This window comes from Lissotriton vulgaris, chromosome 7 (genome assembly GCF_964263255.1).
Source record: "Lissotriton vulgaris chromosome 7, aLisVul1.2, whole genome shotgun sequence".
NCBI classification, from domain to species: Eukaryota; Metazoa; Chordata; class Amphibia; order Caudata; family Salamandridae; genus Lissotriton; species Lissotriton vulgaris.
In genome coordinates this window covers 1,519,941,589-1,519,957,831 of record NC_141695.1, presented here as the reverse complement: position 1 = coordinate 1,519,957,831, position 16,243 = coordinate 1,519,941,589, and the positions used below count along the sequence as shown (strand labels likewise).

Genomic DNA, 16,243 nt, shown 5'->3' with positions numbered 1-16,243 from the left:
GCTTTGTGTGGGAAGTGGTAAAGAGATATTGAAAAAAAAATACCTGTTAACAATACGTCCAATTGCGGAATTTAGCAAAAATGGTGTAGAATGTACTGCTTTATTAATGTTATTATCGATTATTTTAACAATATTAATTTCATTTCATTCAAGTTTTGAGCATCCGTATAAAAATCAAGGTAATACCAAAAGTGAGAAAGAACATGATACAAAGAATAATGTAGAATAAGTAGATACAACTGAATTACATAAAGATAGATCTATCAATGATTTTTCTAAGAAGGTATTTTCTAGGTTGTTGAAAGAATATGTAGAAACTATGGATGTGCAGGATTGTTACGTCTGCATGCAGTTGCCTGCATCTGTATCGGAGGGAGTGACTTACCATCATCTTCCTTTGACTTATGGAATGACTTGTAGTTTAATAGCTAGTCTATTTTTTCAAACTGGGAAACTTGAGTATTATTATTCAGATATTGATGACATTTTTGCAAAAGTTCCTGTATTGAATAGAATGAACAAAGTGAAACCTGCTAAACTGTTGGGTGAATTTTTCTTAGAAATTATTGAACTGACAATAGAATATGCATTTAGAAATAATCTCACATGCAAACTGAAAAAGACAGAAAAGGTATTTTTAGAAATGGCAGAAGAAGATTAGCTTATCAAAGAAAAGATACAGCAATTAAATCGAAACCTTCCTCATGGAATTTTGGTGATGAAAATATTGTAAAGAGTGAAACCAGATTTGCTTTGGGGTTAGATTTTCCCCCAACAGGGAAAATTGTGTATTAGAAGAGATAATACAGTGTATGACAATTATTTCGTGGGAGCAAGTGATTGTAAAGACACATACAGAATCATTGGGGGAAGGGGATTTAAAGGTGGGAAAGATCCTATTTTTCCTGGTTTGCATTTTATATGTGGTAACAAAGCTTATTATAGATTACCTGACCACTGGTACGGGACATGCTACGTAGGTCTAGTCTTTCCTAAAATCTTTCATGTAGACAGAGGTACTAATGGAATTCATGAAATAGGTAAACCATTATCTCGTAGAAGAAGGGAAACTTTCTTAGAAATAGTAGGTGATGTTTTTGGAGCATTGATACCAGCAGTGATATCATTTAATGCAAACAGAATTAGGAAATTTTCAACGATAGTAGATCGTTTATCAACCAGTACAGCTGGAGGATTGTTAATGGTAAATACTGAAATGGTTGCCATGAGAGCTATGGTAATGCAAAATAGACTTGTCTTGATATTTTTTGGGCAAACTTAGGAGGAGTCTGTGGAATATTGAAAGTTCAACATTGTTGTACTTATATTCCTGATAAAAGTCAAAATATTCAAAGGTATATCAAAAATATTACAAATTTGCATAAAGAAATTGTCCCACTGGAGGTTGATGGTGTTCTAGAGAAACTTGGTAAGAATTTTTCTAATGTAATGAATTGGCTTGCGAAAATAGGTAGCTCATTAATTGGGAAAATACTAATACCTGTAACAATAGTAGTAAGAATAGTACTTATGATAAGGTTTGGATGTATTTGAATTAAAAGAAAGAGGGCAGAAAGGAAGATAAAATTAAATATAAAGAAAAACAAAACAAAGAGAACGAGAAATGAATGAAATTGAAATGGAGGAGTTTAAAGTGAAAATGTTCAAAGATACAAGAGGTCAAATTTTGAAAGATACTAAAGTTTAAAAACTAAGGAGTCTGAAACATGTTCTTGAGGGAAAATTTAGGTGGGATGGTGCTGTGGTGATAAATCACCAAAGGGGGGAATTGATGGTGCAGGGGAGAGAACAATTTTTGTGTACCCCCTTCAAAATCACACCCCAAAACTGTAATGGGATTAACAGTGTGAAGCATGTTTAAACTAACCAACGAGAATGCACGTAGACATATTACATTACACACAAGAAACTAATGGCTATTTGCGAAAATAATATACTAATAATTGTGAACGAGTCCTATTAATATAGAGCTATGATAATACATATATGTTGTTGCAAAGAAAAATGAAAATACATGTGGTAAGCAAAATGATGCTTTTACGTTTGCTCATGCTAGGTAATAACTAACTGGGAACATTAGCATGGTGGGAGGTAAACATAAGGGCAATATTTCTAAACCTAACTTCTGTTGTGTTTGTTTTACATTAGTTCTCAATTGAGGCCTACGCAGTCTGCCTGCATGTATGCTGAAAAATGGCCGATGACTGAAAGATTGGCATTGGTCCATGAATGAAGCCTCTACGCATGCGCAAGAAAGGAAAGCCAAGTAAGCAGAAATGATTGAGTACGAAGCGAGTGATGTCAAGGCCAGCCTGGCCTAAAGTTTGAACTGTGCCAAGGGATGTTTGCCTCTGTGACATCGTGAGAACGGAACAGTGATGGAAAGAAAATAAACTGTGTAACAAAGTGACAAGCATAATTTTGGAAATGAATGTCTTGGGAACCTGATGAGTATGACATTGCTAAAATAAACTGGTTTGAGCAGAAATGAATGAGGTGATCTTCACCACCCCTCGAATGGACCAATCATACTGAACTACGGACCCTAAAGTTACAATTGCGAATTCGATAGTTAGTGAAAAAGGGTATAAAAGAGAGTGCTCAAAAAGTGAAAAAAGGCGCTTGCTCCACGGACTTAATTGCACCACGACATGCTGTTGGTTTGAAGTCTTTTTATGGTGCTAAAGACTTTGAACTTTTACAGAGCAAAATTAGATGACTGAATGCAGATTCTTGATTTTTGTTGGGAGGCTTTGAGGAGAATAGAGAGACAGATTGAGATCCTGTTTGTTTCTGTTGTTTCTATACAATGGAGGGTAATGTATTTTTCTTAATTCCTTTACTTTTAACATGTATTAAATAAATGTTATTCTTGCTTGTCTAAATAAATCTTAAATCTTCATTCCTTAAATGAGCTAGATAAATTCAATTTAAAATTTAAACTCGAGTTCTGGTTTTATTTTAAGAAATGTCATGACAATTTAAATGCTAAGTTTATAGGTTTACTACGATTAAGCTGGTCTTAGTCTCCATCAACTACACTTCTACTAGATGATCCATTGACCAAATAGTGGAGTATCTTGATGTAGAGTTTTCAGATAACATGATAGCATTTTGTTGCAAATGTATATAATGTACATATGGTATTAGAATTTAGGTACCCCGCTAACCAGCAGCTTGCCTTCTTTGTCACTGAATTCAGGAGTAATTGTGTGAATGTGTGTGTGACTCACAGTGTTATGGACCCCACCGAGGAGTAAAGTGGTATTGCTCCCGAGTTGGGTGAGATGAATATTAAAGGCTGTCGGTAAGTTCTGCTGGATCGATGCAGAGTCGCAGGACACCACCTATGGGTGAACAGCAGTACTGCTTTGAAGTTTCTGGATTCATTCTGATGCCTGGTGAATATTCTAAAGGTGAGGAATCGGTGGTTAAAAGTATCCCTCAGAAATAAAAACCCAAATGTCTCTGAAACTTAGAAGTATATCCTAACAGTAATGCGTCTTTGCTCCATGTTCCACAGTTCCCTTCAGTTTTGTCTTCTGTCAGTGGATGGTAACCTTCAGAATAGTCTTCCATGCAGTTCTCTCAGAAAAAAAAACAATTTCTCAGAAACGGCTAATGCCTTATATTTTTTCAAGCGCTACCACCTCCCAGGTGCACAATTTCACTGATCCCTGCCACAGTGCTTGTTGATTGTCACTCTACTGTACTTGGTCCTTTAACTCTCCTTTTTAAAGTCACACCATTAGTCTTTACCACTGTGGTATCCTCAATCCCAGGTGCACAATTTCACTGATCCCTGCCACAGTGCTTGTTGATTGTCACTCTACTGTACTTGGTCCTTTAACTCTCCTTTTTAAAGTCACACCATTAGTCTTTACCACTGTGGTATCCTCAAAGTTTATTCTCTGTGCCTGTTACAAGCCCTACCTTTTGGCTGCCCACCACCCCACAATTATTTGCCTTAAGCTATGGTTCTATGCCAGAACTATAGTGATAAGGGACACACAGCTTCGAACTTCAACTTTCTCAAAATGTCAAGTCACATGGATCAACTCTGGAAACCAACCTCATCCGCTCAAGGAACAAACTGCCAAAATACACAAAGATGGCCTGGTACCAGCACTGTCTTCCAAAGAAAGTGAAACAGTTTCTTCCAGAAAGTAACTTCAGAACTGCTGTTAAAGCCCTCTTCCTCTTAATGGACTGTGGATGGTGGTCCTGCTTCATGGCCTCCCAGACTTCACAATGGCACACTTTAAACCCATCCTAAAAAGTATGTCTTATCTAGTGCATCCTGAAAAACAGATGGATCATCCCTGTATCCATCAGGACTGCCCAATATTGCCTCAATTTTAGAAAGAGTGGAAGACTCCCTCTTTACATCACAATGTATTACCTGGCCACAACCCAATTACCTATTCTATCACTTGTTGGCTTTAAGCTTGTGTTTGTCCCAATACAGTGCTTGCTACCTTTTGGATAGATTTGTGCTACAGAAATATCATACGCGTACACGCACACGCACACGCACACACACACACTCCTACAGGTGACTAGTCAGAGGTGTTAGTGTTAGGTTAGAAGCCATCGTCTGCATCTCGACCTGGCTTTCTGGTCTTGGCAGGAGTGCAGCTTGGCTCAGAACCGTCCACTTCACTGGATCATGCACCCCTCTGTTCCTTCTCAATCCTTCAGATCGTGCTCCAACTTGGGGACTTGCCAGTCACTTCCCCTTCACTCTCCTTACCCGGACCAGTTGGAGCCTGTTGGTCTCTCGCTACTTCCCTACTCCTTGATTGCTCCCCTTTTACTAAAACGCATCTGAACACTCTCTCAGTCTCACACCTCCTAAGCACAAAATAAGCCCCATAGTTTTGAGACAATTTTACCATTCATGAACTTGCACATTCAAACCCTTTTAACCATAATACTACCCCTGTAAGTGGATATTGCAAACCATATTATGATATGCACTTATGAAACATAAGACCTGCTGGTTTGTTCAAAGATGTTCACATCATTACAATTTGACCTACAGCTTTAATAAAACATGTACCATTTGAAACCTAAAGCCTATTGACTTTGCTACAATATTTTTAACAAATCAGACCTATGGGTTTTGTTGCATGTCAACAACAAATGAACAATTCAGGAATAAATGTGTATTTCTTGTTGTACACCGTGATGCCAAGCAATCATTCAAGATGCAAACAGGATTACTAATTCTTCTACCTGTAGGTACGGGGCAGTTGAAATTGGTTTCCTACAAAGGAGACTGTGGGAGCACGCAGTAACTTCTAGTGGACTCCAAAACAGGAAGGAACTAACAAGCTTAGCATATTTTCTAGGAACTAACTATTTTCCAGAGTCTTGAGAAGAGGACCCTGGAAATATACACATTTTACAAAACCTCAGGGGCTGATGGCACATTACTTTGCCCAAAAAGTTATTGTTCCATGTGACTGCCACTGTTTCAAATCTTTACTTTTGTTATCTTTCTTTTTTGTTAACTTCTAAAGCAGGCCACTCTGCTGTCAACATTCAGACATGGGTACTTTGCCCTTTAATTGAACACCCAACATACTCCCTTCAGTCTGTGTAGCAAAATGCTGTGAGCATGTGATCACTTCCTACCTGCTCTCTTACACTTTGCATGCCAACCACTTCCCCTTGATACAGCCAGCGTCTTGCTGCAGGTACACTCGTAGGAAGGAGAGCAGGAACCCATGTGCCATTGGCCAGGCAGAGATTCTCCCTTTTGAAGGGGAACACAACAACATATGCTCCCCAAATAGGCAGGGCTTCTGGTCACTTGCAGGCTGCCTGTGTGTCCAACAGGATCTTGTAACTCCTGTTCCTGAGGCTCCCACTACAGGAGCAGACCACAACCGTTCAAGGTGACCCCATCTCTTCAAGATCCCTTGCAAGCATACCATCTACTGGTCCTGTGAAAGAGCTAGTACCACTGCCGCTGGAGATAGATTGCTTAGTAGTTCAGTAATAGAAATCCAAAGAAGGCTCCTTCACATGCCAAACATGACTTCATCATCAGCAGCGCACATTTGTTCCTACTTTTCTCAACTGTTTCCCCTTTGAAGGGTTTAAAATAGGGGGGAGAGTTCCAGAACATGGGGGCCCCTTACCCAATCCAGTGAGGGCACATCACCCCTGCACCCCAACTGCCACTTCCAAGGATCAGTACACTGGCTTTCCAACACCTTGCACAGTACCATGAAAATGAAAAAAATCCAAGACAGTGGCTAGTAGAAAACCTGGAGCACATCTCTCTCTCTTAGCCAAGTTCTGCCCACACGGGCTTGGGGTTTTCCATCCAAAACTTCAAAGATGCCCCTTATAATTTGTGGTGGCAGAGGTCTACTAGTCCTTCCTTTTTCCCAAGTGGGAACATCTAACTAGCTACTGGACAGGGAAGTGCTGTGACAATTATCAAGATTAGACTCTGCCCACTTCCTCAATGAGGAGAGCTTAATCTCTCTACCATGACCCTAATGTGATCAGTGGGAACTGCTCTACCATCTGGGGTAGCAGAATAAATAACTTCCCCACTAGGACAGCTCAAAGTATGAATCTCATTGGGAGTGGGTTTTTCGGCAGGAGATTATTATGCTATTCATTTATTCTGGTCACTGGAAACTCAGTAGCTGAAATGTGTGCAGGTCGGTACACTTGTTTAGCCAAGTACTCATTTTGGACCAGGTAAAAGCCTGTGGTTGAATGCTAGAGACAGGAGTATTTCTGAAGACCGCCAAAATGACCGAAGTGCAGCTCCCAACAATACAATTGGCTATAGGGCTAACCTAGATATGCTAACATTAGTAGCTGTATCTTCGCCCAGTTTTCTTTGTGAACCCTACATGTAACTCATCTATCTAGTTCCTTTCAATATAAGTATTTTTTCTGTGTCATTTATTGAGTCATGCTGTATTTCAGTTTGTAACCCACACCACCACAGACTAAAATCTGCAGCTCATCCTCTCTTACTTGAGAAAGTCAAGTGAGAAAGCCTTATTAACTTGGTTATCAATTGATGTGCAATATTACAAAGGCCCCTGTACAACAATGGTAAATATACTGCACAGTAACCTATGACTGCCACTATACCCAAGAAAATGCCACATAAGTGCCTCAGGAGTTTGACAGAAGGGAATTTGAAAGAATGGAATCAAGAAGGGAATACTGTCTAATTTGAAACACACTGCCAAATGTTGCACTCTAAGCTACACGTCACAACTCTCTTACCACTGAATATCAGGGTGTTACAAAGGTTGCCTAACAAAATAATGTGTGTACTGCAACTGTGAACTATGTATACATTTCAAGCTGTTCAGAAGTAAACCTTGTATGTTAATAGAAAGAATGTCAACAATTACCTCAGTTGATATTACATCTGCATCGAAAAGGTTTCCATCCTTTCTGCTTTGAACTGAAGGCAGTGCCTTTTCCTCATCGCTGTTTGTTTGTTTCAAAATTTTCTTATGTAGGGTTTTTGGAACAATATCCAACTGAGGAGGCACAGTGGATAGAATGTCTTGTTTTTTTGAGACGTCTTCTATTCGGTCTTTCTTCTCAGCTCTGGTAGTGAGACTTTGAGAACTACCACACACATTTCTTAGGAACTCCTGTACAATGCCATACTTAGGGGCATCTGGCTTTGCTGGACTTTCTTGAGCACCAGGCTTCCAAAGTGATTCTGTGCTTCCAGAATGCTCGACAACACTGAACAAGCTAGACAAGCCATCATTGATGTTGCTCAGCACAGGGCTGTCCCTGGTCGTGGTAGACCTAGCCCATGCAGATCCATTTAATTTACTCTGATTGAGACTACACAAGCTTCGTTCTTTGGAACCATCCAGTCTGGAGGAAGATCTTCTCTGAAGCTTTGGAGAACCATATTTGGGTGTGCAACAAGGTCTTTCAATACGAGAGTGGACCTTATCCAATGATGATGAAAGCTGTTTATTGCGAGCAGAGATTAAAGAAGAGCTTCGTGGTGACCAGCTCTTGACATGAACACTTCTCCTAAGGGTTTCAGTTTGAAGGCCAATGCTCACCATTCTGATTGTCTGTGTGCCTACATCTGAAAATCCAACAGTCTGACTAGAAGTGTTTTTCACTTTCCTTTCCAATGAACTGGATCTGATGGCTTGCCTAACACAGTTGGTGATCTCTTTCATGTCATCACTCATATTTCCAGAAATGTCAAAGTCACCCAGTGCAGAGGGGAATAAAGGAACTGAAGCCGCTGACTCCTTGACATTTCTTGTGTCCAGCATTTCATGTTGCTGTCTCGAGACGTTCTGTAGCCATCTACTGTAGGTGTTTTCTGACAAATTATCAGATCTGCTCATGTCTTTAGGTGTGGCCATGGTGAACAGAAAGCCAGGTTCAATCATGTTCTTTCCTTCCTCATTTTTAGGTAACGAAGTCTCAAGTCTTCGGACAACTGGGGGACTGTAGTAGGTACGAATGCCTGTCTTGTCTGGTGCTGTGTAGCTCCTTTGCATCTGTTTCTGGGTAGTCATTTGCCTGGAGGTGTTTGTCAAAGTGTAGTCCCAGGAAGAAATGCCTAGATTATCTTTGGTCAGATGCTCTGCCAGAGCTTTGTCATTATTCATGTAGAAACAGTTTTTTTGGTTTAGCGCCGATGAATCGACCAGGTCATTGGCCACAAACCGTGCAGCTCTAAGATTTTCATTTACAATTGGGCCATTCCTGCCAGGCAGGTAAGGGGAAGCTTCAGTCCCATTTTCAAACTTTGACATCGAAGGAAAAGACTTTGTTCTAAGAGGTAGGGGGTGATAGAAGAGAAACATAAACCATTATGAGGAAGCTGTAGTGATATTGCTACATACCAAGAAAGAAAACATGGGCATTCTCTTGCAATTGGTTGCTTATAATGAGAATACAGAATTGGTACTTACCTGTAAAAATAACTCTCCTGTTGAGGAGCATATACTCCCTTGACAAATATGATTAGGATGTTTCCAGCAGCTGAGTTAAAACTAAGCAACACTTATTTAAGCTTATTAGAAAAAGGGAAATTGTTTTAATCTGCATTTCCAAAACATGTCTTAGTCAGTTGGTTTTGCACGGTTACAGCATATGTGATCCATTTTTAAGTTTTATTCATAACACAATGTCCGGTGCTCATAGGAAAAAACAGGGAATAAATAATTAGCAGTAACAAATTACTAGATTAACAATGTAAATTGTAAATGTTTTCCCCACAATTCTTTTGATGGGTGTAATTTATTATCGAATTACCACCAAGTGATGCAGTAACCCAGCCACTTTAAAATTTCTGACATAAGAGAACTGAGCTGTAATACCACAAATGCACTTTTTTTCACTGTTTTGCTCAAAAAAGGGAATACGGCCACTTTCTGCTCAGTTATGCAACATACGCTGCATGTTATTTATTGTTCTGTCGCACTAACAACTGATGCAGAACGAAAAAGTTACCTTTATGAGGACTCTGCTACTCCTAGTTAGCAGGATCTTTCAAGCGCCAAACCTGTGTATAACCTAGCACCTAGGTGAAGGACCAGAAGCTACTTGTTAAATCTGTTAAAAATGAGGGTTACATGTATTTGATAATATTATGTGTGCATGCGGACACCGCCCGCTCCACCTCCCCCAAGTAAGATTGCACCCCGGGTAAACTCATAAATAAAGCCTAATGCAATAGTTCTGGAAGATAGCAGAGGAATAAGCAGAATGGTGTTAGGAATAATGGATAGCCTGCACATGAGGTATAAAGAAGTTACAATCGGGACACTGTCCCATGGACAAACTAATGGGTAGATTCTTCAGCAAGAAGAAAACAGAAAGGATAAAGAGAATGGGCACCTTCGACCTGCCAATGACAAGTATACTTCGTAGGTCCTCTTGTCCAAACATGCACTCCTTTAAGAGAGGAAGCATTCCTTTGAAAGGAAGCACAATGCATGTGGGTGTCCCAAGTAGTAATCATTCAACTTTCTTAATTGGTGCAGGCCTGGAAAAAACAGATTAACCAGTCTCGCCTCCGGTGAAACGTGCAGGGACCATGGATGATGGAGCTATCAATGCATGCGCTAACAGTGTTGCATATAGGGGGTTTCCAACTGACAGTGGGAGTACTAATTATCACATTGTCCGTTTCTCTAATTCCATATATGAGTTATGAGATTCATGGTCCTGGCCATGTTAAAATGTGAATGCCTAAATCTGGGTTGTGCAAGACCACATAATTCAAAGATGTGTGAGCTTGTGGAAACAAGGCTGGGAAACAAATCTCAAAAAGGGGGAAAAAGATGAATGGATTTGGAGAACCACGATCTCCTGATGAAAAACGGCATAGTGTTATTTTATTTAAACGTATAATAATTAATTAATGAAAGGTAACACATTCCCCACATATAGCTAAGTAACATTCATGAAATAAGAATCATGGCAGAACTCCCTGTGAGGGGGTTGAGGGCATTATTGATCTCACTCTGTGGCCCTCTAACTTATAGTGATGATGTTTTCAAATAAAAAAACTGGGACTGTTCATAGACAAAGAAGTAGGAATAGTTTGCAGTAACCAACGATATAAAAGTAGGACTATTTGACAGCTGTCATGGACCTAGAAAAGGGACTACAATGACAGCCGCCTCCACAGACACAGATGAAGAATTACAGACAACAAATCAGATGTGCGACACAGACCGCAATGGGTGTTTAGGCTAACAGCATGTGCATTATAGGATGTTGAGTTTTTGCTATAACAATGCCAAGAACAGTCCCCAAACTAGTAACTTACAAACATGGCTAAAAAGCTTGCCCCAGGCCAGAAGTTGGGAAGGGGAAGGGGAAGAAGGAAGAGAAATGGAGTGACAAAGCACTATGATGCGGGAAGGTCTGAGGATGTACACATGTCTGTGTCTCAGAGATGAGGAGAGGGATGAGAGAAGGACTGCCTGTGCCTCAGAGATGAGGGAGGGCTTAGAGACGGCCAGTCTGTGCCTCTGAGGTGTGGGATGGGCTGTGACGATAGGCCTGTCAGTGCCTCTGAGATGAGGGGGGGAGGACTGTGGCATTTCTCAGATACAAGGCTAACTAAAATAGATGCAGGATGTTACTGGTGATGACGGCTCTGTGCACGCTTCTGTCGTACATAAGTGTCTCCTGTTGAGTAGCTTTACAAATATCTCTAGGCACTGTGTATGCATCCATTCCTTTCTGTGATAAAACCCATGACATCATAGTGCTCAAAAACATTTCCCTGATTGCATCTTGGGGTGTGCCTTTCTTCAGGGGTCAGTTACTGTCCAATTACAAGCCAGCATTTCTGCTCGTCTGGTAGAACCATCCAGCTTCCTCCCAGGTAGGTGATCAGAGAAGGGTACTACAGCACGGACGTATTGTAGGTCAAAGCAAGCAGAGCTCACCTCTGACTCTATGTATCTGACCCAACCATGTCCCATGAGAGAACTGCAACCGCACAGGTCTCACTCCTTTTAGGCCAACACAGGGCCTTCAGATGTAGTAGAACCACTACCCGAGCAGGCATGTCCACTACAACACTTGCCCACCACACCAAACGATTCTCCCCACACTCCCTTCAACCACTCATGCACCCTGTGCCCTCTCAGCACTCCCAAACAAGGTAGAGCACTCAAGTCCCATACATTGCTCTTCAAATACCAGCTGACATGACAGAAGTACCCAAGCATTAAGTGGTATGAAACAAATGGGGGGGGGGGGGGTCTCTCTAAGACGTCTGGCTAATGTTATTAACACTCAAGTTTATATAGAAATATCATAGTTAAGTCGATTTAATTATTAATAAAAAGCAGACGTTTTCAAAGTACATAGTTTGCAATTAGTAAATCTGGCCATTAACTGACACAAAATCCGCTATGTAAAAATTTTAAATGTCCCTCCCAGAGTTCTTGCATTGATCTCCCTTGTGTATTGAAAACACGATCTGCCTCTGAAAAGTCCGTCTTATTTGATGTTAGGGAACAACACACAAAATTATTTTTTTAATGCTTGCACATGCACGGAGAGGAACTTTGATAGTTGGCAGTTCAATGAAGTGTCTGTTGGATCCAAGTCCGCTATATTTGCCGATCTGCAAGTCCTTATACCTCTATTGTTCATGGGGTGTTTTAATAAAGAGGCTCATGCTTGTGGTAATTTAGGAAACGCGCAGACTAGGTGTACAAGGTCCTCTTTGCTGCTCCCACATAGTCTACATTCTTTTGACCCTTTGTAGACCCAAGTTGGCTGGTTTACCATATACAGCAGTTTGCCTAGATGCAAGGCCATTAGTTGTAGCTTTCTGTAGGCCGAGAACGTGATATTTAAATATGGCACTGGGGTGAGTGTCTTATAATTAGTCATTACCATCCAAGCATGTTTTCTCGTACTGAAAGTATTTTTATCAACTAGCAACAAGTTATTATTATTATTATTAACGAATTTTGTACCGCGCACGGTTACCCAGAGGCATCCCAACGCTTATAGAGAATCAGAGCAAGCTACCTGTGTGGAGCAGAACAGATCTGGAGTTATTCTGGAAATAGATAAGTTTTAAGATGTTTCCGGAACCTGAGCAGGTTTGGTTCAGAGCGTAGTGAGAGTGGGAGGGAGTTTCAGGCGTGTGCAGTATGAATAGAAAAGCTCCTGCCACCTGAACGGGCTCTCCTAATTCTCTTTATCTGAAGGAGGTGTTTATTATCGGAGCGTAAGGCTCTAGTGGGCTTATAGGGCCGAATCATGTCCTTCAGAATAGCAGGTCCTTTCCCCTGAATGCTCCTGTGAGCAATACAGAGGGCCTTGAAGGTCACTCTCTCTTTGACCGGGAGCCAATGGAGTGCCTTTAGAGCGGGCCTGGCTGATTGCCTGGCCGGAACGTTCCGCAGCAGCCTGGCTACCGCGTTCTGCACTTGTTGCAGGATTTTGAACGTTGCTTCCGGTGCTCCAAGAAAGAGTGCATTACTGTAGTCCAGGCGTGAGATGATTAGACCTTGGACTAACAGCTTCCGGGTGAAGTTTTGCCGATTTATTTATGGTTTGCTTAAAGGCTGAGTAGGGCAGGTTCATTTCCCAAAGCTCACCTGTACAGGTTTCTAATAATGGCTATTTTAGATAGTGATTGTATGGAGACTTTTCATCTTTCTCTAATTCGTCCCACAGAGCCTTGTTCTATTCAGAGTCTACAGTATTTTGCTTCCGGCTGTACCAGTGCTTGATGGTTGCAAACCTTCTCCGCAGCGTTTCGTTGGTTACCCCAAATTCTAGTCTAACCCGTGCTGGGGATGCTGCCTGATGAATTTGAAAGACTCTTTTGTAGATTGTAACCTGAGATTTGTTTAGCAGGTCGGCGTCTTTCCCGCGTAAATCCGTACGGCCATATGATAGTGTTGGTAGTGTTTTGGCTTTTATTACTGCTAGTAAGGGTTTAAATGATGGCCCCTTAGGATTTTTTGATAAGGACCTGAAGGCAAATGATAAGGCGTTTGTTCTCTGAGTCATGTAAGCTTTTTGCTCCCGGTGGTTGTGCCTGTTGTCGATATAGAACCCTAGATACTTGCAGTAAGATACTACTTCTAACTTTTTTCCCTCTAGCTGGAATTGCTATTTAGCTGTTTGATGTCTGCTGATCAGCATTGTTCTGCTTTTTGAAATGTTTATCTCTAGCTTGTTGCCGGCTATAATTCCTGCATTCCTACAAGAGATCTTCGTAAGCTGATCATACAAGTGATCTTCGTAGCCTACACTAATTCAGCAACATTTTCTATGTATTAATTATTGATATTTACCTATGTCAATGATAATATATGCAAGCAAAACAAATTGCACTCCACTTAACATCAGAATATAGAACAGAACAAACTTCGGTCAATAAAAAAAGGAATGAAACCACAGAAAGAAAGGAGAAATATATATATACTCACATACACACACACACACACACACACACACACACACACACACACATATATGTAGATATAAGTATAAATGTATATTTCTCCTTCCTTTCAGTTGTTTCATACCTCTTTTCATTCTCCGACGTTTGTTCTGTTCTTCGTGCTGATGTGGAGTGAATTTTTTTTGCTTGCATATATTATCATTGACATAGATAAAGATCTATATATATATATATATATATATATATATATATATATATAGTTTATTTTTCCCTTCGTTATGTTCTCTTGTGAATTGCTGCTGTTTCTCCAAATTGAAAGGCGCGTCGCCTTAACGGACCTCACAGGAGCTGGTCCGTAGGAATTCCACCTCTCCCTTGGAACAAGGAGGATGACGTCGCCGACTGTGGATACGTTTATATTTTTATTGTCTGACCACCATTGTATGCGTTTCGGCTGTACACAGCCTTGCTCACCAATGCCGAGGCGGTGTTACAAGCAGTCTTTTGTCTATTTCTCTTACCACGTGCAGTACTCTGTGATAATAAACAGTGAAAACAGACTGGTAGTTTTACACACTTATTAATATTGATTTCATTTGTTTTAATTCATGCAGTGTTAATGAAGCAGTACCGTTATTCCTAATTTACAATGTTCCTCTGCAATTCCGCTCATTGCAGCACGATAGTGCATAATTCAAATAGGCAGTCAGTAAGTAAATTCTGACCGCGTGTCACAACACGGTTATTACCAATAAAAATATATATTATTGTTAAATATATGATACACTGAATTATAATACTTTACCGCCTTGGTTATATCTGGATAAATCCATAAATCACTAGGCTTCATAATGTATCAACTTGTGTAACATTAACATACACTCATTCATTGTATTAGTCTAACCTCTTCTCATAGAGTTGGCCTAATTTGCGGGGTTGTGTAAATAAGCCAAAGTGGGCATTATTTCTACAGTACATTACTCTTAGACTTTTTGTACTTCTCCAGTCTTGAAAAAGTGCTTTGTGGTGTTTAAAATCATTAAAATCAGCTTTATAAAGAATCCGGAGATTAATCGCTCAGTGGTACAAATACGCAATGGAAAATAAGACCTAGTATAACTTTCTAATCACTGGCGAGTGCCAGTAGGATATATATATATATATATATATATATATATATTCACTGAAAAAACCATAGGTTTCACACCAGTTATAGTTAGGAATTAGCATTTAAAAAACCTATTAAATTCACTGACAAAACCATAGATTTCACACCATTTATAGTTAGCTGGAAATTTTACTGACATAAAACCATTGAAATTCCCACGTTATAGTTAGTTGGACTCACTATAACTTGCGCGCCTGTAATGCACTGCTGATGACGTCACATATTACATCACTCATGACATGGTCAGTGACATCACTCATGACATCACTGATGACACCATCCAGTGAATGTGTGTCTTTCTGAAAAATAAATTTGTTTTATATATGTATTTGTAAAGGTCGATGGAAGAATAAATGTTTAAATAAGTGTGTAAATGGATGTTTTTTTTAAAAAAAATTGGTTGGGTAACTGGCTTATTACGTGTATCTTAGTGAATACATATATTAGCGAGTATTGTTTAAATATTTAAATGTTTGTATCAGTGTTTCTCTTTGTGTATAAGTGGCTGCAGGGGTTGGTGACTGACTCACTGTTTGTATGTGTTTTGAAGACAGCATATGTGCAGGACTGTATGGGTGGATGAGTGTGTATATGTGTGTGTTAGTGAGTGAATGACTGTCTCACTAGTGTCTTCATTAGTAACGACATATGTTTTAATCTAGTATATGTGAGTATTGATGTATATAAGTGAGTATAGTATATATAGTGAGAGATTGTAGGAGTTCCTGTTTAAATAAGTATGTGTTTCTATAAGTGATTGTTTAAGAGAGTAAGTATGGGTAAGTTTCCTTAGAAGTAAGGTGGTAGTGTGTGTATAAATGTATATACAAATAAATGGATGTTCAATAGTTTATTTGCATGTGTGAGTATGTGTGTGAGTAACTTTTGGATGACTGCTGATGTGTAACAGGATGTATAGGTGTATCACTACATATGATGAGTGAGTATATATATGAGTGACTATATAGAACTGTTGGTGAATGAGTGGATGTGTATATAGATGGTGGAATTACTTAATTGGTTGTTGTTACTGGTTTGGGTATCTCCATTTTTTTGAAAATGTTTGTTTCTATTTTTGAATATGTGTTTCAAGCGTTACATTACACTGAAATTAGGTCTGTCAC

General features: G+C 39.9%; 1 protein-coding gene across 1 annotated transcript in view; it reads right to left on the bottom strand.

The window, feature by feature from the left end:
• Positions 1 to 16,243, bottom strand: part of MTCL2 (microtubule crosslinking factor 2) — a 579,413-nt gene that overhangs the window by 51,617 nt on the left and 511,553 nt on the right. The window contains exon 10 of the mRNA XM_086932389.1: positions 7,419 to 8,829. Within this exon, the coding sequence (XP_086788515.1) occupies positions 7,419 to 8,829 (1,411 nt within the window). The remainder of the gene's footprint in view (positions 1 to 7,418; positions 8,830 to 16,243) is intronic.